The sequence below is a fragment of the Diadema setosum genome, chromosome 2 (assembly GCF_964275005.1).
Source record: "Diadema setosum chromosome 2, eeDiaSeto1, whole genome shotgun sequence".
NCBI classification, from domain to species: domain Eukaryota; kingdom Metazoa; phylum Echinodermata; class Echinoidea; order Diadematoida; family Diadematidae; genus Diadema; species Diadema setosum.
In genome coordinates this window covers 15,776,040-15,789,258 of record NC_092686.1, presented here as the reverse complement: position 1 = coordinate 15,789,258, position 13,219 = coordinate 15,776,040, and the positions used below count along the sequence as shown (strand labels likewise).

Genomic DNA, 13,219 nt, shown 5'->3' with positions numbered 1-13,219 from the left:
GGGGGGTGCGCAGTGGCTGACCACCGACCACGGAATGTGCAACTTGCACTGAAATGGCAACACTGTTAAAATCATACATTCTGTACACCACATTACATACAGCTATTTAGTCACATTTGCAATTTGTACAATGACCTATGTGGCGGATCCTAGACAATCCTACTGTGGTCTCCAGTATTTGTACCAAACTGAAACGAATTCTTAATATATAATCTAAGGACGTCATAACATGATGCACTGGTAAATGATGGTTCTTGTGCCATCAGGCTTGATAGTGTCATAATGACAATCAGATAAAAACTATTCAAATCAGTCAACTGAAGAATTACAATGATGCTAACTATATGCAATTACACTAATCAAAGAGTCTGTTGGGAATTACACATCATTACGTGAACAATATTATTATACCAACAATCAGGACGCCAAATGTTGGCTTTATGTCCATACGGTACACAACCAACCCATGGTATTACCTCCATCTCATGAAGTATAACCTTAGCCTTACTCCTACATTATTACTTTCAACAAGCATATTAACTATTTTCAATGATCTCAAGGAATGAGATAAACAAGAGAGGAAAAGGGAAGCAAAAAGGTGGAAGTGAGAATTTAGAATAGTGTAAAGGAGATGGAGAGTGAAGAGAGAACTGGAGAGATAGGGACATACATGTAGTAAGAGAGAGATACTAGCATAGGATAAGAAGAGAAAAACACAGAAACATGATATATAATATTCTTAACACATACAATGTATTTATGATCATAATCAAGTGAAAATTATAATCAGCAAATGATGAGGAATCATGTTAGCTTACCTGTATTGGGGGTATGACAGTCGGCTGTATGAGAGCAGCCACAGTACCAACTTTGTGCGTCTTATCTGGCCGATGTCATAACAAGCTCTCACTGGGAGAGTAAAAATCTCTTCCCAATACAGGCTCACTACCGAATTCGACACAATCTCGACTGACCATTAAAACAAAGGACTCTCTATTTCTTCTGACCTCGTACATTCCTGAGACTGGAGTGTAGGGCTACTCCCACTCCCTTCTCTGTGACATGATACCTGTTATGACTTTGAGGTATAATTGAAACGCTAGAGTCTCTCTCCCATACATTATTCTGTTGCTACAGCACAGGTACTAAACTATAGGGCAACAGGGCAAAATCATTACACATAGAACATAATATCAGTGAATAGTTATTGCATGTGTATGTATTACATATCTCTTCGTCCCATTCATTTGAACGGATTCCTAATTTGTAAACTGGCCAAAAGAACAGGGTCTGACATTTTCCCCTCCTAGAATCGTGTCGTCCCGACATGACGCTATGGAAGTAAGTAGGCATGAAGCAAGGCAAGACTCTGCTTTTGTAAAGCCAACTGCTCTTCAATGAGCTTGACTTTCCTACTCCCCAGAGTGCCATACCAAAGTCGGTCGGGGGGAGCCCGACGCCTCGAAGACCGTCTTGGAGGTATGGGTTGTTCTTCAGCTACATCGGACTGGGTTGACGGCAATGACTCATCTTCCGATGTGTCATCCGTAGCTTCATGTGCAATGGTTTCCTCTGCCTCGCCTATATCAGTCACTTCGGGTAATTCTTCTTCAGGCTCCCTCTGTGCAGGTATGAATTCCTCGGCATGAGGATTCAAGATGGGAGTGGGCTGGTCTGGATTACTAATGGATAGACGTCGGCGGGGAGCCGGGGTTGGACGAGTTTCAATGACAACAGGGTCCAAAATATCTTGTGCTACAATGTCCGAGTCGGTAGATGAATTATCAGGGACACGAGATGGCTGAGGGTTCTTAGCAGCTAGTCGCTTGGATGTCCTGGGCCGTGGTGTCGGTGCTGGTCTTGGGGGTGCGACAGGGATGTCTGGTTCAGATGGAAGGAAACCACATGGGAGGAGAAGGTTTCGATGGAGTGTACGTTCAGGGCCATCATCGTCCATTGGCTTTACGACATAAACAGGCATGTCAGCACTGATTCGCCGAATGACGCGATATTGTTTACTTCTCCACCGGTCTGCCAATTTGTGTTTGCCCTTGAGACCAACATTCTTCACCAGTACTCTGTCTCCAACAGCCAGGGCATGGTCCCGAACAGACACGGCATGACGCTTCTTCTGGTAGGCCGCATTCTTCTGGGCTTGGGTAGCAGCAAGCTTATGGGCTTGGTTTAAGCTGCGGCGCAGGTCTTGGATGTACTTGTGGTGGGACTTGGCGGAGGCTTGCGGCTTGGTGATGCCGAACTGCACATCAATGGGCAGGCGGGGCTCTCTCCCAAACATGAGCATGTAGGGTGATGCTCCCGTAGAAGTGTGTCTCGTGCAATTGTACGCGTGCACTAGGGGTCTAACGTAGAGCCGCCACTGCTGCTTCTTGTCGTCCTCAAGGGTGCCAAGCATGTTGATAAGGGTCTGGTTGAACCTTTCTACTTGGCCGTTCCCCTGAGGATGGTAGGGAGTCGTCCTTGATTTACGGATGCCAGCCAGTTGGCATAGCTCCGAAATAAGGCTGGCTTCAAAATCTCTCCCCTGATCGGAGTGCAGCCTCTCAGGAAACCCGTAATGGATGAAAAATTGTTCCCACAGCACTCTTGCAACAGTCTTGGCTGTCTGATCTTTGGTTGGATATGCTTGCGCATACCGGGTGAAATGATCAGTTATGACTAGTATGTTGGAAGTATTCTTGTTGTCTGGCTCCAAGGACAGGAAATCCATGCATACTAGTTCCATAGGGGCAGTCGTTGTAATATTAACTAGGGGTGCTGCTCTCTGGGCTCTCTGCTTCCGTTGCACACACCTCTCGCAAGTACGACATCTGTGCTCTACTTCTGCATCCATACGCGGCCAGTAGAATCTGGATCTAAGGAGGTCGAAGGTCCTCTCTTGTCCTAAGTGGCCAACGTCATCATGGAGAAGGCGAAACGCTTCTGCTCGATGGCTACGTGGTAGAACAAGTTGTCTTGCCCGGTTGCCTCGAGGGGCAGCGCTCACCTTGTATAAAACACCGTTGTCCATTTGGAGGTTTTTACGATGCCGCAGGATCACTCTGGCTTCCTCTGCCATCTCTGATCTCATCTTCGTTGTTAGAGGAGTGCCACTCTCTATCAACTCTATAACTTGGCGGATGGGGTCATCTTCTAGCTGCAGCCTTCTCCAGTCTGCAGGACTTAAGCTTGGCAATGCAGTTTCTCCTAAACCACCTGAGGCAAACTCATCAGGAATGGCCCCTTCTGAATCAGTAATGACATCCACTAGGGCACACCCTCCACCATCATTCTCTGCATCTTCACCCTCAGTGTCCTGGCCAGAAATGCTGAATTCATGACTCTGACAGACTGCTCGGAATGCCTCTGGTGAGCAGATACCATCACCAGGGTCTCTGAGACGCTCTTTGAGTTTGAAGATCCTCTCTTGTGTGCTCGTGAATTCCTCGTCATCCCCCTGAGAAGCTTGCGGCATCCTGGATAAGGCATCTGCGTCTGCGTTTGTCTTGCCAGGCCTATACTTGAGTGTGAAGTCAAAGTTGGCTAGAGCTGCCAACCAACGATGACTTGTGGCATCAAGCTTTGCCGATGAAAGAACGTAGGTGAGAGGGTTGTTATCTGTCACTACGGTGAATGTGGCACCATGGAGATAGTCTATGAACTTTTCAGTGACGGCCCACTTCACAGCCAGAAATTCTAGCTTGTGAGCCGGGTAGTTGGCCTCACTCTTGGAGAGTCCCCTGCTGGCGTACGCTATTGGTCTTTCTCTGCCATCAACTCGTTGGTAGAGTGCTGCACCGATGCCACAAGTACTAGCGTCTGTGTGTAGGATGAATGGTGCGGAGTAATCAGCAAAGGCCAGTATGGGTGCTGAGGTTAGCAGGTCTCTCAACCTCTGAAATGCAACTTGGCACTCAACACCCCAATTGTTGCCAAAGGGTGTTGTGGGTTTGGGTCTGCTGGGCTTCTCTTGACCGCCAGATGGTTTCCTACCTCGTTTCCGGACTGGTTCATACAACTTCATCACATCATGGAGGGGTTTTGCAACTCTGCTGTAGTGTGGAATGAAGCGTCGATAGTAGCCAGTAAAGCCCAAAAATGTTTTCAGTTCCTTGGCGGAGTTAGGCTGTGGCCATTGCTGGACTGCAGACACTTTGCTTGGATCGGTGCTAACCCCGTCTTGTGATACCACATGCCCAAGACACTTGACAGATGTCTGGGCGAAACAACACTTTTCTGGGTTCAGCTTCAGTCCGAAATCCTTCAGCCTAGTCAGGACCTTGTCTAGTCGTTGGAGGTGTTCCTCAAATGAAGAAGAAAAGACCAAGAGGTCATCCAGGTACACCAGTACATCAGTCATGCTCATCTCCCCCATGCACCTTTCCATCAGGCGTTGGAAGGTAGCAGGAGCGTTGGTTATCCCTTGGGGCATCCTGTTGAACTCGAAGAACCCCAAGGGACACCAAAAGGCAGTCTTCTGTTTGTCTTCCTCGTCCATCTCCACTTGGTAGTATCCGGATTTGAGATCCAGAGTGGAAAACCAGGCGGCTCCAGACAAGGTGTGCAGGGTGTCTTCAATCTTGGGTATATTGTATTGGTCTCGTATAGTCCGCTGATTTAACTTCCGATAGTCAATGCAGAGCCGGAGGTCGCCATTTTTCTTTCTCACCAATACAATCGGAGATGCATATGGGCTCTGCGAGTCACGGATAATCCCTTTGTCCTTCAGCTCCTGAAGGTGGCGACGGGTATCTTCATAGTCGGCCGGGGGAATACGCCTGCAACTCTCACGAAACGGTGTCTCATCGGTCAGCCGAATTTGGTGCTTAACAGCGGACGTGCATCCAATATCAAGGTCATCGGTAGAGAACACATCTCGATGGGAATGAAGTAGGCTGCTTAATCTCTGTTTGTCTTCCTCAGGTAATGAAGAGCCTTCAATCTGATTCTGGAACAGGACATCATTTGGTGGGGACCTACTGCCCTCTGTAGTGTGGCACTGGGCATGCCACGATGGAGGGTGGGGTCCTGGGTGATCACTGGTCATCATTGGCGTTAAGTTGTCGGCTGCGTATGCCTTTGCTATCACTGCTCCAGGAGGGAGCTCTACATCACGATTAGACATATTAGTCACAATTAGTTCACACGCATTTGCAGATGTCCTTGACAGGTTGGTGAAGGTCCTCCCTATCATCAGACCTCCTGCGGAGAAACAGCCCTCTTCTCTCTCAATGAGGACTGCAGCTGGATTGTGGGGAGAACATTCAATAGAGGCGGGCAGCATCCTTGTCTCTCCACTTTTCAACTGCACTGATGTAGTCTTAGGTAGACGGACATCCAGGGCTTGCTCATCTAAAGTGAGGTCAGTATTCAACGATTCCAAGTGTTGAAAAGCTGAGATAAGGGGGCTCTTAACCTTCATAGTCTGGAGGAAATTGGTCCCATTCTCCTGCTTGCACTTGTCTAGCATTCGTCTCACAACACTGGTGTTGGTGCCGATAAGGAGGGGAGCCCTATCTCGGCCATTTCTGGTGGGTGTTACGAGTGCGAGAGTGGTCGTCTCTGCTTCCACGCCGGCTGCTTTGGAGGGAAACCGCAGATGTATCTCTATGTACCCAATGTAGGGTACCTTGCTACCGCTCGCACCCACAACCAGCAAATCCTCTAATGGCTCCAAGGGACGGTGCTTCAGATGCTGTCTGTAGAACGCTTCCGACAAACACGTCACCTGGGAGCCAGTATCCACTAGGCATTCACACTGGGTGCCATCAACTAAAGCCACAACTGTGGGTTGGTTACCCACAAGAGAGCTTGGCGGAACTTTGGAGGGTCCCGTCTTGGCCCTAGATTCATGGAACTCTGTGTGAAGAGGTGCACTCTGTCTTATGGGACTTTCCTTTCCCCGTGTGGCCACCGGTCGTCCCGTTACTGATGGCCGCCTCCATTTCCCGCTGACTGGGTTCGCGACACCATCTTGGATTGCACAAGGGCGGCATTCGTCTCTCCGTTGCACTGTTCCATTCGGTGCCCATCCTCTCCACAGTTGTAACAAAACATTGTCCGCCTTCTTCTTTGATTGCGTGGGGGCCCCCTTGAAAATGAGTTGGTAGTTGCTGCCAGCTGCTGTTGGAGTGACATGACTTGTTTCTGCAGCTCAGCAATGCGGTCATCAGAAGGGGAGGCTGCAGTTTGTTCGGCCGAAAGAGCCTTTTTCTTGCCCGTGTGTCCTCCCTTCCGGCGCTCCGCCTTGTCAAGCTGCTTCTGCTCCTCCTGTCTAATCTCCTGGAGTAGGGCAACGAAAGTGGGTGGTGTAGGCCGCCGTTTGAGGTCGAGTGCCACCAGAAGAGGATCATTGTAAAGGCAACCTCTCAAAAACTGTTGCACTCTAACATTGTCTCCTCGTTCTTTGGCAACTCCGCCGGCATCAAGGGCTCGTGAGAGGTGACTTTGCAGACGAAGGAGGTATTCAGCTGCTGTTTCATGCTCCTGCTGGTAGCACTCGCTAAATTTCAAGTAGAGTTCATCCCCATCAGTTGTCGACCCGTATGCCTTCTCAAGACCTTCAAGACACTGGACTGCGGTAACATCCTTTCCCAGTGCCCAAATGATGTCACTGGCAGGTGGGAGTAGCGATTCAGCAATCCTGTTGTACTTTTCGGAGTCTGACAGATCTTTATCCTCCACGAGCTGTTGGGCAGGACGCCGCCAACTTTCGAAATCAAACTCCCCACTTGGCACAGGGGAACGTCCAGAGAAGAGTCTGAGTCTCCTTCGCTGGATGGAAGATGACTTCACGACGTGTTTGACTATGGTCTCTTGGACAGCTTTTGGTATGGTCACCTCTGGGTTTGACTGGGAGGATACAGGGGGATCTAAAGACAAATCGGCAAGGGTTTTGCCATGTTCTCCAAGTAGCTTAGCCAGGGCAGCTTGGAAATCAGATTTCTCTTCTTGCTGGGACATGATTGCAAGATCTTTGTTAGCTTGTCAACAGGAACAAAAATATTGCAGAGCAAAAACAAATAGAATTGACAAAAAAAAAAAAGCACCCAAATTTCAATATTCAAATATTATGGAAAATTTGTGTCAAAACTATAAAGTGTTCACAACAACTAAATTAAATTAACAGTGTATAGAAATTGACATCTGTCAGTAGTAGGCCACTACTGCACAATTGACTTTAAATGAAGGGTGATTATTGAAATGATCACACTTAAACATAAAAATATGCTATGTCCACTTGGGGTTACATAAATTGCAGTTATCTCATAGTATCACAACAAGTAACAAATATATCAAAGTTAACCCTTCAAATCAATTCTGTATGTGCTATTAGCATAAGGTGCGAAAAAAATTAATTAACTGCTTTAAAAAGGTTATCAACAATTCTGAAAGAGTTTGAAAGTGATACAAAATTTCTCTTCAAAATTACAATCCGGGCAGTGCCTCCATTTTTGTCACAGGTTTTTTCTAAAAAAACCTGGCCCAGTTCGGGTTTAGTTTATAAACAGGAGATTTACTTCATACAACAAGTACATTGATAAACAGAAATTAATATGAATATGACCGACTTTATTAGGTTTAGGATCAATCGATCAAACCTTCAAATAAACGTGGTTACAATATGTGCAACACAGACAGTAACAATGCAACAAAGATGCAGTCAATTCAATTGTGCTTAACAATAAGTAACAACTGGTACAGCATTCAATATTAAACAGGACAAGGTGTATCCTAAAATTAACAATTTGTCAGCTACAGATAAATCAATGGACTGGTTATCAATTATAATCAATGTAAGGTCGATTATGGGGATTATCGCGGGTCTTGTAGGGCTCGTCCTTTCCCTCAGGCGGAGAGTGTGCCTTCAGCGTGGGATTGCAGTAGATGGGGTCCACTACCAGCTGGAAGGGGGGCCTGATGCAAGGGGCAGGATCGTCTGTATTGGGGGTATGACAGTCGGCTGTATGAGAGCAGCCACAGTACCAACTTTGTGCGTCTTATCTGGCCGATGTCATAACAAGCTCTCCTTCTATCATTTACATCATGGTCTTCACTGTACAGCATTTCAAACAGCTAACACAGTACAAAATAGCTTCCTTTTAACTTGCTTACAAATATAATGTTCTCATTTCCTTTCCCAAGTCTCAAATACTGGGAGGAAAAGTGATTTCTTTCAAATAATATACAACATAAGCAGAGAGGTGGTCAGCCTGCTACCAAAAAGAGAGGAGAGTAGAAAAAGAGGAAATTCAACCTTGAGCAGGTCGGAGTGCGATAGCGAAAGAAGGAGGAGGAAGAGAGAGAGAGAGAGGGGGGGGGTGCGCAGTGGCTGACCACCGACCACGGAATGTGCAACTTGCACTGAAATGGCAACACTGTTAAAATCATACATTCTGTACACCACATTACATACAGCTATTTAGTCACATTTGCAATTTGTACAATGACCTATGTGGCGGATCCTAGACAATCCTACTGTGGTCTCCAGTATTTGTACCAAACTGAAACGAATTCTTAATATATAATCTAAGGACGTCATAACATGATGCACTGGTAAATGATGGTTCTTGTGCCATCAGGCTTGATAGTGTCATGATGACAATCAGATAAAAACTATTCAAATCAGTCAACTGAAGAATTACAATGATGCTAACTATATGCAATTACACTAATCAAAGAGTCTGTTGGGAATTACACATCATTACGTGAACAATATTATTATACCAACAATCAGGACGCCAAATGTTGGCTTTATGTCCATACGGTACACAACCAACCCATGGTATTACCTCCATCTCATGAAGTATAACCTTAGCCTTACTCCTACATTATTACTTTCAACAAGCATATTAACTATTTTCAATGATCTCAAGGAATGAGATAAACAAGAGAGGAAAAGGGAAGCAAAAAGGTGGAAGTGAGAATTTAGAATAGTGTAAAGGAGATGGAGAGTGAAGAGAGAACTGGAGAGATAGGGACATACATGTAGTAAGAGAGAGATACTAGCATAGGATAAGAAGAGAAAAACACAGAAACATGATATATAATATTCTTAACACATACAATGTATTTATGATCATAATCAAGTGAAAATTATAATCAGCAAATGATGAGGAATCATGTTAGCTTACCTGTATTGGGGGTATGACAGTCGGCTGTATGAGAGCAGCCACAGTACCAACTTTGTGCGTCTTATCTGGCCGATGTCATAACAAGCTCTCACTGGGAGAGTAAAAATCTCTTCCCAATACAGGCTCACTACCGAATTCGACACAATCTCGACTGACCATTAAAACAAAGGACTCTCTATTTCTTCTGACCTCGTACATTCCTGAGACTGGAGTGTAGGGCTACTCCCACTCCCTTCTCTGTGACATGATACCTGTTATGACTTTGAGGTATAATTGAAACGCTAGAGTCTCTCTCCCATACATTATTCTGTTGCTACAGCACAGGTATTAAACTATAGGGCAACAGGGCAAAATCATTACACATAGAACATAATATCAGTGAATAGTTATTGCATGTGTATGTATTACATATCTCTTCGTCCCATTCATTTGAACGGATTCCTAATTTGTAAACTGGCCAAAAGAACAGGGTCTGACACACGCATTCAGACGGTGCACACAGACACACAAACAAACACTCATTAAATACAAACAAATAAAAAAGATTGTATTTTGCGTGTGTTTTTGCGTGTGTGATTGCTTCATGGTAAAGTTCCGTTTTAATTAATCCAATGTAAACAAATAGATGATTTAGAATGATGACCTGCAAGAATAGATCACAAATTCCGTTAAAGTTGGCGAGAATGCGTTTCAGTCGTTCCTTTTCTATTCTAAAGATATATCCCTAGGCTGTTACCCAAGCCAATCACTGTGGATGTTACGAACTATTTCACTTTGAACCTCACTCTCTTTGTTCAGAAAAAAATTGTAGTGTACCATCAGGCTGCTGACGACGGTTCCAAATGAGCAAATGTTTTCAGCCAAACAACGTTATACCGTGCGATTTCTTGTGGCAAAATAATGTTCACTATTGTGTAACAAAGCAGAGAAAAACAAATAGCAGTGCAGAGATAAAATCTCGGCTGGTTCTACTCTTGGTCTGGCACGACCTTTCCTTAGCCAACAAAGAGGATGTAAAATTCATGAGCCTCAGATGATTTCACTTGCTTCACCAGCTAATATTTATGATCTGGAGGGAATGACATCAACTGCATGTGCAAGGACGCTGAGGGCAGACGTAAACTACCGTTATCTCGTAAATTAATCAGCTGTTTCTTTATTCCTGAGAGGGAGTGAGGAAAACAAAAAAGATGAAACGCGTTGTATCCCAATCGCGTACATGACATCCGCTGACATCACTATTGACTCAAAGATATACGCAGGCAATTATTTCCCGACAAGAAAGGAGATACAAAATGGATTCTGAAAAAAAAAACAATAACACTGTTCTTTTGTACCATGAATCTTATGTCCCGCACAGTCCCATGAACGCTTTTTAACAGTCTCCGTCTGCGAGGATCATAATGCCGAGGTTTACAAGAATTTGAAAATACACATATTTTTCGAATTTGCTGTAGTTCAGCTTCATACTTGATGCACCCGGTTGATTTGTATCGTCTATTGTATTAGACATTAAATGTATGCATAACAAACATTGCGATCAGGGTATTTTTACAATGATTTAACACACCAAATAGATACTATTCTGCTATAATAAATATGCATTTTCTTTCGATATGCCCATTCAAAGCGTATGTTATAAATATGCCCTTTTATTTAACGCTAGATATAACAACTGCAGGTAATGACGACTTTTTTTTCTTTTTTTGCTCAGAATGTGTGTATGATCATTTACCATTATATCAGATGATAACGTGCCCAAATTCCTTAGTAACATCAATGAATTAAGCAGTTGATACAAAACAAAATCAATGGCCCAAATCGAAAGTAATGCAAAATAGTCTTCGCTCTTATATTTCTTTTTTTTTTTTTTTTTTTGGTATTACCTTCGATTTTGGTCATTTTGTTCTAATTTCGTATAACTGCTTATTTTTTTTCTTTTATGGTTATTTGTTTATTGATTTTATTTTGTAATCATTTGCATTCCATGTAAATATAATGATTTAATTTGATTGGCCAATAAAAATCAAATTGTAAACATCCCATTCATTTGAGAGGATCCTGTGGAAAAAGAAATTATAAGCATTATACCACTTTTGAGATGATTAAAAATAAAAAAAAAAATCTTAAATAGAAAGGATGATAAAACTGATTAAAACGCTTAACGTTTAAAACGGGCACAAATTATACGATACGAAGTACAATAGTGTATGTGAAACTTGATACACCAAGGTTCAATTAGCTTGGGCCAGGTTATACGTTTGCGTGAATGGACGTAGAGGGAGCTAGTTTACTAATAATGACATAGGCTCGCAGATGAGCTTCACAATCCGCGGAAACGGGCAAAGATTATCGCAAATCGATAAGCCGGTTTCGGTGTGGACTCCCAACACAAACTCGAATCTCTTGTCAGCGCTTATCAAGAAGAAAGTATGTGTCTAATCTTTATCAGGATTCAGATATCATCAACATGATAGACAGGGATTCATTTCAATACTTAAAAAAAGAACACACCCTATCATACTGTCATGAATAGCAGGGCTATGTGGATTGCGAGCAGACATAATGCGTAAAAAGTCGGAAGGCAAAGCATTCCGAATCATTTTGGATGTGAGTGCAGCTTGTTGCTCTGCGTGTCAGACGATGACGCGTCTGTATACAGAGTTTGCCGTGGTACCTTAAAAAGGTTGCATCTCCTTGTAATGGGTCATTTGGATGTCACTTCATTTTTCGAGGTAAATTCTGGTATCAGGTAAGAGAACACCGAATGCTGAACATTTTCCCTTGTTTGATCGAACAAATGCAATTAAATCAATAATATCTCCATAGTTTTCGGTATCAGAAAGGCATGGCATTGTTTAGATTTTTAGCGTTAGAAGGCAATTAGAAGATGAATGGCTAGACTGCTCGTTTAGTTAGCAAAAGGGAATAATTCAGAGGATGATAATGATAATAACGTAGTAGTGTATTGTAGACCTTTATATTTCGCTAAATTTCACACTGTTGTGTGTGATACAACGGATGCATTGTCCTCGGTTGGATTCGTTGTTTTTGTTACATCACTCGAATGCTAAAAGTCTGCAACCTCCTCTGAAAACTCTGGTTGACCAACTTTAGTCCAATGTCTTGTGAATTTGAATCTACTTTGTTGGCTCATACGTGCCACTACGAGATAAAATCCTCTTCATCACATTCCTTTGGCACTGTTATGCTTCCAGGGCCCTGTTTTATGAAGAGTTAATATTGATTTTATAGTTGATTTCAACAGCTGTAAGTCTATGGCAGCCTGTGTGGTAAAGAAATTTAAAATCGATTTTACCTTTTGATAAAACGGGGCCCAGCCCTGTCAATCACAGAGGTGATTTGGTAAGGTAATGCATTCCGTTACAAGAAATGCAAATTAGGCCTACACCAGCAAATATTCATTTACGTAACACAACCGGACGTGACAGTGCATGAATCATCAGAACAAATATGAAACTGGGTGTAAAAACGCTATACATTTTCCCCAACAGAGTGTGTTGCGTGTAACCAAGTCTACGAGAGAAAGAAATAAGGTACAAACTATAGAAACAAGAACAAACATAGACTGGACACTCGTACATGAGACTGCACCTCCCCTACCGGTTGTGTTTGTTTAGTTGTTTGTCGAACTCTGTGAGAAAAGCCCCCCATCCCTCAAGGGTGGGATCCAGCGGGGAGTCGAGTCAGACAAGTTCTGGGTCAATGAACGGACGGTCGTTCACTTCAGGGCTATCGCACACACTCGCACACACCTTACTGCTACTTAGAAACGAGACGCTATCAATATCACCGGAGAAATTTATACGTCTCTATGTTTTCCTCTACATCGTGTTGTACAGCAATGTGATAACAATCGACGCTCGATTACGAATGCCCCCTGAACATCTATACTCCTTCGTTTTGCTACACGATATGACACCCTTACTATGTTGAACTTGCCTCGTCTTATTGCTACAATAACACTTGCCAGCAAGTTTACAAATACACATCTGCATATCAAGTAGAAATAGCAATATTCACATAGTATTCATTAGTGATACATACTTTATAGCGGTAAATGTGTA

The 13,219-nt window shown here is 43.6% G+C and overlaps 1 protein-coding gene across 1 annotated transcript; it reads right to left on the bottom strand.

The window, feature by feature from the left end:
- Positions 1 to 5,922: 5,922 nt before the first annotated feature.
- Positions 5,923 to 6,960, bottom strand: LOC140240204 (paraneoplastic antigen Ma3-like). The gene has a single exon (XM_072319999.1). It carries the CDS (start codon positions 6,958 to 6,960, stop codon positions 5,923 to 5,925), a length of 1,038 nt encoding a protein of 345 aa, XP_072176100.1.
- Positions 6,961 to 13,219: the final 6,259 nt, after the last annotated feature.

What these genes read in the sequence shown, in the direction of transcription:
- LOC140240204 (XM_072319999.1), bottom strand. Translation starts at nt 6,960, where the DNA reads ATGTCCCAGCAAGAAGAGAAATCTGATTTCCAAGCTGCCCTGGCTAAG.